The 16,231-nt window shown below is 37.8% G+C and overlaps 2 protein-coding genes across 2 annotated transcripts in view; one reads left to right on the top strand and one right to left on the bottom strand.

Moving 5' to 3' along the window:
* The window catches only part of LOC118429439 (TATA element modulatory factor-like), a 17,029-nt gene extending 5,980 nt beyond the window's left edge, over positions 1–11,049 (top strand). The window contains exons 8-23 of the mRNA XM_035839925.1: positions 175–251; positions 847–943; positions 1,451–1,536; positions 2,094–2,155; positions 2,462–2,526; positions 3,210–3,366; positions 3,971–4,118; positions 4,780–4,881; positions 5,217–5,409; positions 5,686–5,755; positions 6,034–6,129; positions 7,116–7,217; positions 7,815–7,973; positions 8,249–8,374; positions 8,937–9,047; positions 9,415–11,049. Of these exons, the coding sequence (XP_035695818.1) occupies positions 175–251; positions 847–943; positions 1,451–1,536; positions 2,094–2,155; positions 2,462–2,526; positions 3,210–3,366; positions 3,971–4,118; positions 4,780–4,881; positions 5,217–5,409; positions 5,686–5,755; positions 6,034–6,129; positions 7,116–7,217; positions 7,815–7,973; positions 8,249–8,374; positions 8,937–9,047; positions 9,415–9,444 (1,681 nt within the window). The 3' untranslated portion in view covers positions 9,445–11,049. The remainder of the gene's footprint in view (positions 1–174; positions 252–846; positions 944–1,450; positions 1,537–2,093; positions 2,156–2,461; positions 2,527–3,209; positions 3,367–3,970; positions 4,119–4,779; positions 4,882–5,216; positions 5,410–5,685; positions 5,756–6,033; positions 6,130–7,115; positions 7,218–7,814; positions 7,974–8,248; positions 8,375–8,936; positions 9,048–9,414) is intronic.
* Positions 11,050–11,338: 289 nt separating this feature from the next.
* LOC118428708 (receptor-interacting serine/threonine-protein kinase 2-like) overlaps positions 11,339–16,231 on the bottom strand; it is a 25,218-nt gene continuing 20,325 nt past the window's right edge. Inside the window, exons 10-12 of the mRNA XM_035838849.1 lie at positions 14,939–15,048; positions 14,720–14,771; positions 11,339–13,668 (exon numbers count right to left, since the gene is read on the bottom strand). Coding sequence (XP_035694742.1) covers positions 14,733–14,771; positions 14,939–15,048 — 149 coding nt within the window. The 3' untranslated portion in view covers positions 11,339–13,668; positions 14,720–14,732. The remainder of the gene's footprint in view (positions 13,669–14,719; positions 14,772–14,938; positions 15,049–16,231) is intronic.

Genomic DNA, 16,231 nt, shown 5'->3' with positions numbered 1-16,231 from the left:
CTTTCCAGGCGTCTCTGCCGGCCTGGTGCGCGGACTGCCATAAAGAAAAATTATGGCTACTCTTTTATCTTTGGTTTATGAAATAGATTAGAATTCTGATGACCGGATGGCTGTAAGATGTATCCTTCCATTCCATAGATTACCAGTCTTATAAACCTAACCTTCATCTATGTTTTCCACGGTGAATGACAAACAGATGGCACAGTTACTACAGGAGAAGGATGAACAGATAGAGGCACTGATGGAAGAAGGTATGAATAAATATAGTGTAGAATGAAAAGACATACTCAGGTTTTTGGTGCCTCTTTCAGCTGGTAGTATGTTGTAGATTGTGTTGGATTGTCATTTTTCTTGGTGGTAAGTCTGGACAGTTGTTCAAGTCTTGTTTAAATGAATATTCTGAAATGAAATTCTTGAGGAACAGCACCTAGGGATGTTGTGTGGAGATAACAAGATTTGAGGGTAGATTTCATATTGCGATGTTCTACCAGTAGTAAGTGCGGTATTGTATCCATGTACAATCAAGGTAACAGATAAAGCTGGATATAGCACATGTTAGTCTATGTGGCACATCCAACTCTTGTATTTTCCCCCGTTCATCTTTCCAACACATGAAGACTGTCCCTGTCCCTGGTGCTGAAAGTGTTCTTGCCTCCCATATTGCTTACATATTTGGCTGCTTTTGTGACAACTCTTACTGTACAGAGCTAAAAAATTTCCCTTTCCTGCAGTGTGTGGGAACCAGTGAAAACATTATGAAAGTTCCAACTAGAGGCCAGTATGCTATACTGTAACAGAAATCTTAAAATTGCAACAACAACAAAAATTTTACATCCTATACTGCAGGCCAGAAGTTGTCCAAGCAGCAGTTACAGAGTTCCAACATCATCAAGAAACTACGGGCCAAGGAGAAGGAGAGTGATGGTGTCATCAAGTCTCAGAAGTAAGACATTATATACCGGTATAAGACATTATGTTATAGGCAACATGTACAAGGTCAATTTCCTGGTCCTAAAATCATAAAAGATTACAATTATACTTAACTGGGATACCAACATGGAATGACGTCTTGCAAGGATTATGCCTAGGTGTGCACTGTTGACTTGGAGCAGAGGGGTTTTTTTTCTGCCTTCAGAAAATGTATTATTGTGGCCTTAGGTTGAATTTGTGCTTTTAAACAATGTAAATTTTCTAAAAGAAAAAGTTGGATCATTATAATGTTTGAGTATGGGGAGCCAATTCCCTTGCCATATCACATTAAGATAACTTAATTTTTGCTAAAGTGGACATTTTCACATGATCCAGACAATAACTTGGATATGCATGTACATACATGATGAGTGTAACATGTATGTCTTATAGTAGGCTGTAAAGAGTCATGTGATGCAGATGATAGATACTGCCTCCAACTAGCGAAACTCATCCATTACATTGTCTTGAATATTTACAGAGAAAGACTGGACAAGCTGCAGGAAAATGTGGATCACCTCACACATGTCCTGGATGCCAAAGAGGACATCGACAAGCAACAGAAAGGTTTGTTATACTCAAATCTAGCAGGAAATACAATATAACAATTTATACAGGTCATTTCTGGAACTATTGATTTCTTTATGGCCTGAGTGCTTGGATTGTTCCTCAAGGAAGTTTTCAGTGCCAAATTTTAGCTAATTGTTAATTTTTGTATGTGAGAGGTTCATCAGTATCATTAATAGTTATTGCATTTAATTTCTTTAATTATCAATTTCTCTTTGACATATGCACTTTAATTATTCATTCTATTTCTCAATAAAGAATTTTAGCTTCTTAGTCTGTAATACTAGAGAGAGTTCTTCTAGTTTATTCACCTGCAAACAGTCTTTAGTACCATTTACTTAATCTATACATTTTATATAATGAAAACATTTGCATCATTATCATGCACTCTTCCACAATGTAGATATCTCTTATTCCTCATAAACGGAAATAACATTGGTTGATATTTCTGGCTTTTTTCATAAGTGCAATGAAGTTTTGGTCACATTGCTTGTCTTTTAGCTGACAAATTGCATGTTTATGTATTGACTATCAATGTCATGTTCTTCCTTCTGTAGATGCCATAAAAAAGTTGAACTCAGCTCTGGAGAAGCAAACAAAAGAATTAACAATAGCCAAGGTTTGTATCCTCTGTTATTTATCCACTGTTGTCCACCGTGATAATCAACCTAATTATATGTACACTACAATTGTATATTTGCATTACCGGTATGTGAAAGAATATTACCAAGATTCTTAAGTTGTATGGCATCAATGGTTGGTGCAAGAAAACCAATTTTTGTTTTGTTTTTTAAGTATTCATCCATAGTAATGGTGCCTATCTTGTGCATGATTCTGCATTTTAGGATGTGTTATTGTCACTTTGGACCATGCCTACATGTATATGTAAGAATAAAGATTTCAATCCCATGTTGAATATTTTCAGAGTGAGCTTGAGGAAGCCCAGGACAGAGTACGCAGCATGCAGTCTGCACTGGACAGTTCTTACAAGTATGTTTTATAGAAGAGAATAGAAGCTTTATTGACACAACAAAAAGTACACTGACTTTCATATGGTTGACTGTAAACAACATGTACTTGAAAGGGATACAAAATAACAAGAGATGAATGCTTCGCTGCATAGAAATTCCACTTCTGCTTGTGAACTCCTATGCAACAGCAATGTGCTAGATGTTTGGTTACTATATCATATTTGATCTTCAACTAGTGAAATTCATGTCTAAAAATATCAGGTCAAGCATGCCTCCTATCATATCAGCTTGGAACTGCAATTTGTGGCATGAAGACAGCTATCGACACTTGATGTCTTTAAAACATTAGCTGCAGCTACATTTTGTAGACGTGCAAATGTTAGGTCGTTCAGCTATTGTATTACGCAGAAGCGCGGTTATATTCAGCATTACTGATACAGACATACTTTATAACTTATAAGTCACTTGCATGCATTCCGGTATTGATCAGCAACGTCTCATTGAAGAGTATATACGTATGGAAAACAAAATGTGTACAATACAATTATCGAAAGATGAAGCATACATGTGTGTAAAACAAAACATGTACATTTACAACATTTACAAGTATTGAAAGATGAAGCATACATGGGTGTAAATGAAACGTGTACTTTTACAATTATTGAAAAATGAAAGCATGTCCTGTACGATGATTGTCCACAGGGAGATCGGGGAGCTCCACAAGGCCAATGCTGCCAGGAACAGTGAGCTGCAGGACATGACACTGAGCGCACAGCTGCAGGCTAAGGAGGAACTACGGCTGGCACTGGAGCAGGAACAGGAGAAGGCTAACCGTGGGCACGAGAAACTTGTACAGCAGGTCAGAGCTTTACTTCTCAATCATCATTGTGTTCTTGGTCAACAGAAAGTGTTTTCCAGGTGGTCTTGTGGTTAGGCAGGGTTGGGCAAGTCCCCTAGCCCAAATGTCCCGGGCAAGTGCGTGTCCTCTGGGCAAGTTAGATCCTTCCATGAGTGAGATTTTGATACACTTGTTACTTTTCACAGTCATGGTATCAAGCATTGGTCAACACAGAAAAATAGAGCCATTGATAAAAGAATGCCATTACTGGAAGGGAAAATACATTGAAAATGCCATTCAAATTTTGGGCAAGTAAATATTTTATGTGCTTGCACAATAGGACAACTGAATTTTAGAAAACTTGTCGAACCCTGTTAGGGTTGTTGATGTATAATCTGAAGGTTCTGGGTTCGAATCCTTGACAGGTTGTACCATTACTGGTATGAAGTACCAGATATTTAGCTTCACATAATCATGACAAAGTTATGACAAAGTAATGCCATCTTAGGTAGAAGAGGTTCTGCTACAGTCCTATTCATATAGCCTATAACCTTAAAGCTGCCCAAGGGTCATGTCATCCACTCCTAAAGACTAAGACAGACAGTGTTTTTATCTTGTCCTGCAGGTTGAAGACCTGAGACTGAGTCTGCAGCGAGCAGAGACCCAGCAGAGCAGACAGGAGGATCTGCTGCGGCAGGAGATCAGTGACATGCAGCAGAGACTGCAGCAGGCAGACGCTCGCAACCAGGAACTCAGCCAGTCTGTTACTGCTGGTATGGACTTATATTCACTTAGATGTAAAGATTATACCAGAGATTAAGGGTTGGTACAGGTGCGGAAAATTCAGGTCCAGGTACGGTCCAGGTCCAGAGTATCAGGTCCAGGTCCAACTGGACATGATTATTTGTGAAAACCTACGATTGGGCGATACTCAAAACAATTGTCCATTTTGCTACAAAGGATTCTGTTTGGTGGAGAATCCTACGTCTATTGGCGTTTTAATATCCTATCTTCATGAAAACAACACCAACTGCCTCTGTTTTAGACCAACTTTGACTGGAAAAGCTTGGTAAAAATGACTGTCAACTCTCCTCTACCTCGCTCTTTTCTTGGACCTGTAACAGTGTAAGCCCCCAAACATGTGAACGCGTACCAATATAATCTGTTCATGTACGAATAGGTCCAACATCCGGTACACTCATTTTTTTCAGGTTCGGTTTTTCTGAAAGTTTGATCCCAGTTGCACTCATTCTAAAAAAAAATTAATACCTGCAACTAAGAGCTACCTATAGTAATCAGAGGTCTCTTTTGTATATTTTTCAGATGTCCATAATCTGCATCATAAGTTGTTGTTAATGTGAGATATCAGTCTACATGTCATGTATGTCATATGAAAATTCACGTTGCTTTTACTTTTTTTTCTGGTCCCCACAGCTACCAGACCTTTACTGAGACAGATAGAAAACCTACAGTCCAACTTCTCTGCACAGACTTCCTCATGGGAGAAGGTGGAGAAAAACCTGACAGAAAGACTCAGTAAGAAATACACTCTGATTTTTGACAAAGCTGGATATCATTTCTTTTAGTTTTAGGCTTTTTGAATCTCATGGCTTCTGATGATTGTCAGTGATGTTAAAATCCTCTAAGGGTGTAGTAAAAATATATAATAAAGCCCAAATACTGATATGATTTGATGGTTCTGCAGTTGTAAATGTATGAAAGATATGTGGTAAATGCATTGAAATGTGGTGTTTGTACAAGTACAGATTCAGAATGTTTAGAGATTTCACTTCTTGTGTGGCAGTTTGTAGGTCTGTGGACTCTGCATGCCATAGTTTTGATATCAAGTTGTTTGTTTGTGCCAATTCCAGCCGAATCTCAGAGTCAGCTGGCGGAGGCCTCGGAGAAAGAGCGAATGGCGACTGAGACCATGATGGAGACCAAGGCTCGCCTGACGTCCCTGGAGTCCAAGTGTGCCTTGCTCAGGCAGGAGAAGTCGCGCCTGCTGGCCGAGATAGAGATGGAGAGGGCAAAGGTCACCAACATGGAGGATGCCAGGCACAGGTGAGGGGTCGAGTTCAAAGTTCAGAGTTCAACAGGGTATTACTGCTTGGTGATGTTCCAGTACTGTTTTTGCTCCATGTCCTGTAGCTTTAAAGGCTATGGGACCTTTCCCTTGGCCTTAAACACAATGTACACTAAAATGAATGGAGTATGTATGGCATTTTAAAAACTTTAGAATGTTAAATGAGCATGGTGCCCACTAGACCATGCAGTTCAGAGTATCCTGTGATACTGTAACACTTCCATAACTTGATGGCTCGCCTAATGTTTTCACAGGGAGCAAGCACAGCTTGAGGCACTGCAGAAAACATCAGAGAAGCAGAAAGAAGACTGGACCAAAGAGAAGGTGAGAATCGGGTCTTGGCATTTTATTCTATTTTCCCTATTCATTTAATAAACAAACACCTAATTGTTTTACAGGTAAATGTTACTGAAGAAAATTTTAATAGAATCATGAATGCTCAGTGACATACATGTATGAACAACAAAGCATCATAAGACTGTATCATAAATTTTCTGTCTAATGTTCTACCTCTAAATTGCTGACCTTAGATTGAGATAACTGTGTCTGCTGAAAAGTAGAATTTTCATTTATGCATAATTCTATGCTGCCCCCCTCCCTAGCTCCTCCTTGAGAACCAGCTTGAGATGGAACGCTTGAGGGTAGACACGGAGAAAAAGAAGACTGCTTTGGCTCAGGAACAGGCACAGAAGGACAGGGTAGGTAACACATCTGCTGTACTTTGTGTATTTATGTCCATGTTTTTTGTAAAAGTCATTCATTCCAGTCCACTAGTATTCAAATGTCTGAAACTGACAAAATGGGCTTGTTGAAAGTTCGACAAGCAGTATTGTTCTTATTACTGTTCTTTCTTCATAACCATGGCAGTGACAAAGTTAGTGTTTTCCCATTAGCTTGCGACTCCAAGACAATGGAACTGAACAATTATAGTAATCTATGTAAAGAGAGCCATACCTGATTGTATTACATGCTTTATATCGATTTGAATGTTCTATTTTCACATCTTTTTTTACAGGAATTATTGCAGAAAGAAATGGTATAGTTGCTCTACAATATGTACTCTCTGTGGAATATAAGGATAACTTAATTTGGGTTGGCACTCTGGATTAAGGAGAAACTGTTACTAGACACTTTTTAATCACCTCACTGTTGTTCATAATCTGCACAACTGTAACAAAACACAAACTTTTATATCATATCACGTTAGAAAACCACTCTTTATATACCAATACACTCTCTGATATTGATGTGAAAATTCTTTCTTCCTTGGTGAAATAGTACAGCATACTAGTACCTGAAACTTGCACTAAAATAGTGACTGATGATACAGGCCCAAAGTCCAAAGTCAAATCTTTAATACATAATATAGAAAATTTATGGACCAATGTTGAGTGTGTTGATGACCTCAAAGTAAAATAAAAGAATCCCATTCAAGTGATATAGAATTGATTCAAACTTGCCCATACAGTGCAACAAAGCAGTATCTTGAAAAATGTACTAAAAATTGATGTTTCCTTGAGAGGAACATAAAGTTATAGTAAGATTGTGCTTCTGGATTAAGGTACATAGGATGGAGGGTAAGGTACATGTACATGTAGGTATAAATTACTGACGTGTGTGTACAAGTCAGTTCACATTTTGCAATGATAGAAAAATGTAACATGATGCAATGATTGTTTTACAGGACAGACAGTGGTCTAAGATCGACCATGGTTCCCGCTCGCATTCACGGTCCAGCTCCGTCAGTGACACTTCCCAGAATTCCTCCTTCTTCCAGCCCATACAGGTACAGATTATTTTCTACAAAAGAATGATTCACTTCAGAAGAGTTTGTATTCCTGCATCTATGCTAATCAATTTTTTTAAGAAAACAAAGCATAAATCTGGAATTTAAGGAAGGTAAATAATTGCATATTATAAAATGATTAGTAAGAGGAAAATAAATGTCAGGTAAGAAAAAAGTAAAAAAAAAACTTACATTGATGAAATAGCAATATCAGTAGTGTTAACTGTTTTATCTCAGTGACATACAATATATACTGGCTAGTAGGGTATACATTGTAATTCTTACTAGTCTTGTATAATGTTCTAAAGTTGGATCAATTGTGGAGTAGTTAGGCTAGTGGATACGCTGGATCGAGGGGTCCTGGCAAGGTGTTGTGTCCTTGTGAAGTTACACATTACTATCTTCACTCCACTCAGGTTTTTAAAGTGTACCTGGTTGCAAAGGTAAAAGGTCGGGGAAGGAGAAAGATGGGCTCCACCTTCCAATACCATGTTCAAGATGCAACTAACTGCCCCTATGGTTTAAAAAAGTCTATGGTACCATTATCTTTATGCCTGTTTGTTATAATCTCACTGAAATTAACATTGACCTCGACAGGGTGACAGTAGTGAGCCAGGGTACAGCCCGCTGTCTCCCATGACCAACAGCACGTCAGGGAGTCTGTTGGACAGCATGAGGACAGCCTCCACATCAACCCTGTTTGAAGGTCTGCAGTCCACACTCAAGATGAGGGAGGGAGAAATCACTCAACTACAGGTCAGGCCTGTGCACATTTAACACCACCATTTTGTGCAGTGTTGTACCTTATTTATTTCATAGAAAAAAGGTTTTGTAGCAAGTTTCAAGGTTTAAGTTCCTTGGATCTGAAAAAAATGTGATGACTAAGTTGGAGTAACAGCTGCACAGTACATCTTGTTACATCACTATAAAATAGGAAGAAAGGAATTTAAAACATTGAGTTTGATGCCCAACATTAGGAACTGAGCCCAGCTTTGTCTCTAACTTGTTGCAAACATCCCTGCCTGTTGTAGGAGGAGATTGTGATGTTGGAACGTCAGCGAGCAGCCATGGCTGAGGAGCTGGTGTCTCTGTCCTCACAGAACCAGGATCTCCTCACACAGGTGGAGCAGGTCCCCACACTCAGCGACAAGGTTAAGGTAGGTCTCAACATCTAAAGATAGTTCTGGGAATAGCTTCATCATGCTAGTAAATCATATGGTGTTAAGGTTCTTTAATGACAACCAAGACATTAGCAAAATTGTTTGGATTAAAGAACTTCAATATCCTACCAGTTGTTGAATTTGTTTGCACATGACCTTAGAGATATCATGCAAAGCAGTCATCCTTTCTGTAGTCTATTTCAACTTTGTCCTGGTTAAAAGTTTAACATATTATATTAAGTAGGAGCAAAATTCCATATCATGATCTCTACATTTAAGTTCACAGACCAATGTTTACTATTTTTGTGTGTTGAGAATTCAAATTATTCTTCATTATATTGACCAATGAACTATTGAACTTTCATGCTTGTAATGTGATGTGTTGCTTTTGTGATTATATACAAAATGTAGAATGTATGCAGCACAGCAAACACTCTGTGTCACTTTGTTATTTAAAATAATTCTTTGGGGGAAATGTATGGTATGGTGTACATTATTTTCATGGTTTGGAATTGCAATGATACATGTAGTACATTGTATACTGTGCCCCACACTGTAGAAACTGGAACAGAGGTACAACACCATGCTGCAGATGTACGGAGAGAAGGCAGAGGAAGCAGATGAGCTGAAGATGGATCTAGAAGACATCAAGGCAATGTACAAACAACAGGTAAACACAAGCTTTCATTTACATGCAATATTTTTTTATATTCATTATAAAGTAGTATTAGCAGCAGCTGATGTACATAGTTTTGCAATGTGGTACAATGTATGTGTTCAAATGGTATACTGTAAAATTGCTGCACCTGCTGCATATTCGCATTCACAGTTCATTGTAAAACTGTGAAACCAATCTATCACACCTGCAAACATTTGTTCTTTCATTGTCATCATCATATATCTTTTCATTGTTAGTACTAATAGCTGTAACATGTCATCTGTGAACTCAAAGATACTACAAATTCTTGACTTGCCACAAAATCTATATGCTTTGATCAAAAGTCAGTTCACAATCATATATTCATCTCTGTCCACAGATAAGTGACCTCCTGAGCAAGATGACATGATGAAGATGCAATATAGACATTTAAGAAGGCTTACTTTGTAGATGGGACTACTCTATATGGTATATGGTGAACTACAGGGAACGAGCTGGCCAAGACATGCTGCAGGGATCTATAAGACTTCCAAAACGTCTTATAGAACAGGTCTGAGATTATCATGATCAGAAAGCTATGCTCAAGTGTTGGAGCTTATTATCTGGGAATTCGTTTGGAGTGATATAGATAGAATATTCATCAAATCTACAACCTGAATGTTCGTACATGTATTTACGAGACATGTTCAATGTGAAACTCACTCTACCAACACACTATATCTCACAGGATGTTGCCAAATTGCGCCAGATTTAATAAGTGGGTCAGTCCAGTGATCTACAAATTTGAGAACAGCAACTTCTCTAGTTAGGCAGATCAAAGACTTTTAGGTGATCTAGAGCTATTTTTCTAGAATAACATATAGAACAAAATGTACCTGTCAAATGTGAATTAGATTCACTACATTGGTGAAATACCCAATATCTTTGGGCACAGATGTTTATTCTGTCTTACAGAAGCTATCTGTTAAGGTTCCACAGACTTACATGAATCATATTTTAGGCACCTTAACTGCTTAAGACAATTTTTTTCGAAATTGTAGGATTCTATGGTACAATTGTAGAAAAGGGTCACTTCTTTTTCGTTGTTGTTGTTAAACTCTATTGCGTTCAACTAGACATTTATGTACAACTAGACATTTATGATTACTGGTGGTAAATACTAAATGGTTTTAGAAATGGGCTAAGGCCTAAAGGTATTGTGGATGTTGTTATTGTTGAATTGCCAACATTTTTTGGCACTGGTATTACAGTTACTGTACGTGTATATCATTTCAGAGTTTTTGATAGATAAGCTGACAGCCACTTGATGAAATAGAAGTGAGTCATTTGCATGCTTTATTCATCAATAAGTACGTCTGGCATAAAACAACAAAGTGACTGTCACAGTGGTTTTGGCATGAATGGCAATTTTACAATTATCCCATTTCTCAAACAGTATAAACATAGTACATACAATCATATAACTTAATGTGTAAATTCAATTTACTTTTAAAACCTTTAAACTTTCCTCGGCTACATATTTCATTCCTCTCAAATGCTGCTATATACTTAAATGTAGGTCTTAATTTCAAATAAGATACATAGTAAATGTGGAAAAAAAGTATCTGGTGCAATAGATGCAAAATATGATTTGGTAGCTTTCAGCAATGTCTTGACAACATTTTACTTTGAATTTGAGAGAATTATGTACACTGGTGAAAAGCTTTACTTTCTAGGCCAACACTTGAAAGTAAAAATTTTGAAATGTAAATTCTTGATATTTTAATGTTTCTGAAAAAGTATTTGGTAAAAAATAGTTTTTGTAGATTGTGTTTGATCCATGCACCCTGGTACAGTTTTAAGATACATGGACCAAACACAATCTAACAAATAATGTAAAAGTCAGTGTTCTTGTCTTTACTGACAAAATGCATACATGTACAAAATAGGAACATTATGAGGTGAAATAAGTGATGTTGGGTTATCCATACATTGTGTATGTGGTGTTTACGATTATTAAACACTTGGACTCCTAGTGTCATGTTTGAAGCTCACTTGTACACTGTGCATCAACTAGATGGAAGACTGATCTTCAGTTGGGTTCAGTTCATCCTTGTATGTACAAGGCGCCACAAATAATGCTGTCCCAGACAGCTCTGTATATATTCCTCTTTCCTCTAAGAGTGAATGAGAGTTGTAACAACATGTTATACTAATTGTTTAACTTTGACCTTCTTCCCAGCTCCAATCCACATTACTATCCATCTAGATGTTCCTAACACTAACTAAGACACAAACAGGCACACCAAAAACAATACAATTTATAGGGTTGACTATAATGAAACATTTATTTTGGTTATTGAAGAACGACTCAGAAAACCTTTCAAACATTTAGCCTCACATCAAATATCTATCAACATTGTCATATCTAATTTACAATGGTTGCTCAAGATCATACATATGTAAGGTCTAACTTGGAAAAAAGTCTTAGCACACTTTATCAACATGTGTGAGTGAAATTTTGTCCATAAACTGAAATTTTGTCCATGATGCTTGTTGAGTTCACTATCATTCAGTTAGCAAGTGAACTCAACAAGCATTATAAAATCAGGACAAAATTTGAGAACACAGTTTCAATCATCATGATTTTGGTCACTGTCAAATGCAAGTTATGTAATTCATAAATCCAAGACCCAAACATTACAATGTACATGTAATGTTATGTTGTCACAGAAAGAACTGTATATTACTCAATGCTAGATGTATCCAGGAATGTTCAACCCTTTCTTTTTATATTCAGTGTGTGTGTGTGTGCGTGCGTGCGTGCGTGCGTATGAGACAAGATAACCTAAGAATGCCTGGGTTTGTTGCCAACATGTAAAGTAGTTAAAGGTGAACAGAACCAAGCATAGATTAATTACATGTGGAAGTCTTTTGTATTTTTTTTTTTTTTCAGTCTTTTGTATGATCAGAATTTTCATATTTCATGGAGATATGCAGTCTGTTCCATAATGTCATTTTGCACAGTTACATCTGATTCAGTATTGTACACTGACTGGCATCTGCAGACATAACTTCAACATGCCACAAAATCACTACCAAGACGAGTTCCACGACATATACCTTTGCCAAATTAGTCTACCCTTCACAATTTATGTGCAAATGAGGTCCTCATTAACATAATTCATTTTCAACGATGTTCAGCTTTACGGAACTTGAAAATGCCACGAGTACATATACCCCTATCATGGCATAGCAGGTTTCTACACTTTCCTCATTAATATGCAAATACACTGATATCTATAATTGCAGCAATAATAAAACTTGTTAAAACATTTCAATAAAGAGCATTGTTTTCAATACAAAAAGTAATGCACATATTTTTTAGTAAAATGCATATTACATGGAATGGTAAAATGTTCAGCTAAAACCAGGGCTGTCTTGAGCTTAAAATTTTTCTCCATCCCTCTCATTGTTTGGGAGCCCAACATGTTGTTAATTTTCCTGGTTAAATATGTCATCATAAACTTATGAAAGCAACAGCTTCATGTCATTTTTGGGACGGATGGAGTAAAATCATTTTCCTTCCCAACAAGCAAATTTCCAGGATGGAAGGATGGGTCTTGGAGACATCCCTTGTTAAAACACATGAAGGAACAATTTTTCAAAGTTCCATGTGGAAATATTTGCCAACTTCTATTTTATGGAGACTAGCAATACTATAGGCATATATTATTCTTTATGTCACACCTGTGACGCGAAAACGTTCGATACGGGTGTTCCGGACCGTGTGATAACTTTCTGTATCACACGGGTTCTAAGTTGTATCACACAAGCTTCCTTCGAGTAAATCGAATGTTTCAAATGGGCCGAATACAGTACGGTTGAAAAATCGAATACCGGATCCGGACGTTAGAATTGCTGTTGTTACAATCTCTTGTTCGAGGACACAACATTTTCTCAACTTCTGGTGCATTTCGCATCGAAATATGTGTTTTCTCAGGTGGGTATGACATAAATAAAATACAACATGACATAAATAAAATACAACACGGTGTATTCTGCATCACCCTCGGTACCAACCCTCCCGCGGGTCGGATCACCCTCCGGTCTTCAGGCGATCCTTCCCGCGGTCGGGCTGGTACCTCGGGTGATACGAAATACACCGTGTTGTATTCTATACTTATCATTTCATGTACATTTTCCACATTCATATACATAGCAATTTGACATCCATTGTCAATATAAATAAGCAAGCAACAATATATCATAGATCACGACTCTTGGATGTTCCATTTTTTCGCGGTGGTTTTAAGTTCACTGTAACACCATAGACTGCAGTCTAATATCATAATAGAAAAATGTCGCGACGGTTTTCAGTTCGCGGTGAAGTGGTCACTGCGAAAACTGCGAACATTAATCCACCGCAAACATTTCTGCATTTTACAGTATATGGCTTTCTTAATACCTCTTACAAAGTAGTTCAGTTCAGTCTCTAATATTCTGACATTGTCCAGTGAAACGGTATGGCCCGATGATTCAATGTGGATGTGTTGAGAGACTTCCAACAACAGCGAACTGCGAGTGACCAATTACTGACAGCTGGTCTTCAAAGGTTGAGGTCTGCATAGTATGACATTTCCTCCAACTAGCCCTGAGCAATGAGAAGTGACACTCCTACAAATGACAATTTTCATACACAAAGTACATGCACCATTTGTCACTCTCCTAAACCAGGAGGTCAGCCTGTAGTTCTTAATAGGGCTTACCGATTTAGGACAGTGATATAAAATTATGTTTTTTTGCATTAAATTTACGTCATACCTTGGCTGTGATAACATTCAATGCACTGTATATGTTCTAAGACTGGGTGATATTTCAAGTTATGTCATACCTGGGCCGCGATGACGTTTGATACAGGTGTTCCGGACCATGTGATAAAAAGCCGTACCACACGGGCTTCAAAGTTGTATCACACAGACTTCCATCGGTCCCAGCCCTCCCGTGGGTCAGCTCACCCTCTGGCCTTCGGCCGTTGGGTGATCCGACCCGCGGTCGGGCTGGGACCTCGGGTGGTACGGAATACGCCGTGTTGGATTCTATATGTATTCATGTACATGATGCATAGAATGATTCCAACACAGTTTACGTGCACTGTGTGATTTGATGGAACATGTACATGTAAGTGTTCAAATGCTGGAATTGATGGTTTTTAATTCCACTTTTGTTTTATTGTTTGAGGACACCATATACATTTATATAGCTTCTGGCCCATTTCGTATATATACTGAAATCCGTGTTTTCTCAGGCTAATATGACATAAATAGAAAACCCTGCAAGTCAGACTGCCCCCACAGTCAGGCTATAGTACCTTTTTTGTACCTCCAGAAAAACAGGATCCACGTTAGGGTATTTTCCATGTATAATCTTCTACAAAATTCATGACATTGACGTTTTTCTCTACTAATCATTAGCATTGAGAAATTGATTTTCCATCAGTAGTTCCAGTCATCATGTGCTATAATTAACAGTGTCATAGGAATTTTACACAAAGCGCATGAATGATTTTATGATTAAAGTGAAACTGCCTGGGAGTGCACACTTTTTGATTAAAAAACAAACAAATAATAAACTTGTTTCTAGGACCGGCTTTTGTCTTTTGATGGCTTAAAGCCTTTGCCCAACCAAGTCAAAACTGTACTTACCCCAAATGCCAGACTACTTCAAATCCTCCACTTCATCTGAACCAGATCCATTCTAAAAAAATGGTTAAAAGAAAGTCTGACTTTAGTAGTAATACCAAATTCAAAAATGAAATACCAAGCCACCATTGTAATCATCATGACAACCAAATGCATAATCACTATATATGATTTACAAGGAAATTGTATTATGTTTTCCTGTAAAAAGTTACATGTATATACCTTTGATATGACTTCCTCTTTGTCTTTTGCTTTCTTGATAGCAATGATCGCTTCCAGCATGTGAATCTCTGTATAGTTGGCACAGCCCCGAGCCAACCTTGAGCAGACCTCTGGAAAGGATAAAGAAAAATGTAGATCAGAACAAATCAGCATCATGCTTTTGAACCAAAACCCTGCACAGAATGCCTGCTTTTACTTTTACCTTGCCCTGTACATCAATTCTTTGCAAAATACAAGAAACAAGGAATCTAACTGCATGGAGACGCACGGGTCTAAAGGCAATACTCCCTGCCTTCCTTTATTCCTTTATTCCGATACCCTTTAGCCCTATTTAGGGCTAGTCTACCAGGGTTCATATTAAACAATGAAACATACATAAACAAACGCAAATATATACAAAAACATGTATATATACAAACAGATAATAATAGATACACAATCATTAAAAAAAAAACTATTGGCTTGAGAAGACTTGATACATTGCCTTTTTAAAGCGTGAGATGTTGGGCAGAGATTTGATGTATGGTGGTAGGTCATTCCAAAGACTGATGGCACGGTAGAGAAAAGTTCGCTTTTTTGAGTTTGTTTTTGGCCTAGGGAGTTTAAAACTGAAGGAGTTGGATAATCTAGTTGAATATGTGTGGGTAGAATGGACAGGGACGATGGAGCTGTAAATGTTATGGGGCTCCTTACTGACAAGTATTCTGAAAAATATAGTCAATGTGCTGATGGCGAATCTTTCTCGTACCATGGGCCAACCCAAGTCTGAATGCATTTGCTTAACATGTGTTTCTAGTGGACATTTAAGCACCAATCTACAGGCTCTGTTTTGTACAACCTGGAGCTTTCGAGCATTTGATTCAGACATGTTTGCTAGAACTGGGAGACAGTACTGTGCTACTGATAATACAAGTGCGCATAAAACAACCTTGCAGACTTCATAAGACATGGCCCATGCGTGCCTTCTCACAAGGGCGATATTCCTTGATTGTTTGGCAACAACATTATTGATATGCAAATCCCATGTAAGTGACTGATCCATGTGCAGCCCCAACAAAACTGTCTCTTTCACCTGTTCAATACTTCTAGTTCCAATAACCAAATTCAGTGAGGTTGATGGTAGAAGAGCCAGTTTTCGAGGAGATCCAAAAAGCATGCACTTAGTCTTAAGGACATTCATCACAAGTTTGTTGTTCTTTACCCATTCTACAATCTTATTGAGGTCAGGCTGCAAGACAGCAGCAATCTCAGTAATGGACTTAGCGGCTTTGTACATACTTGTATCGTCTGCAT

The sequence above is a fragment of the Branchiostoma floridae genome, chromosome 13 (assembly GCF_000003815.2).
Source record: "Branchiostoma floridae strain S238N-H82 chromosome 13, Bfl_VNyyK, whole genome shotgun sequence".
NCBI classification, from domain to species: Eukaryota; Metazoa; Chordata; class Leptocardii; order Amphioxiformes; family Branchiostomatidae; genus Branchiostoma; species Branchiostoma floridae.
Note: the sequence above shows the minus strand (reverse complement) of the source record. Positions and strands in the feature narration are given on the sequence as shown.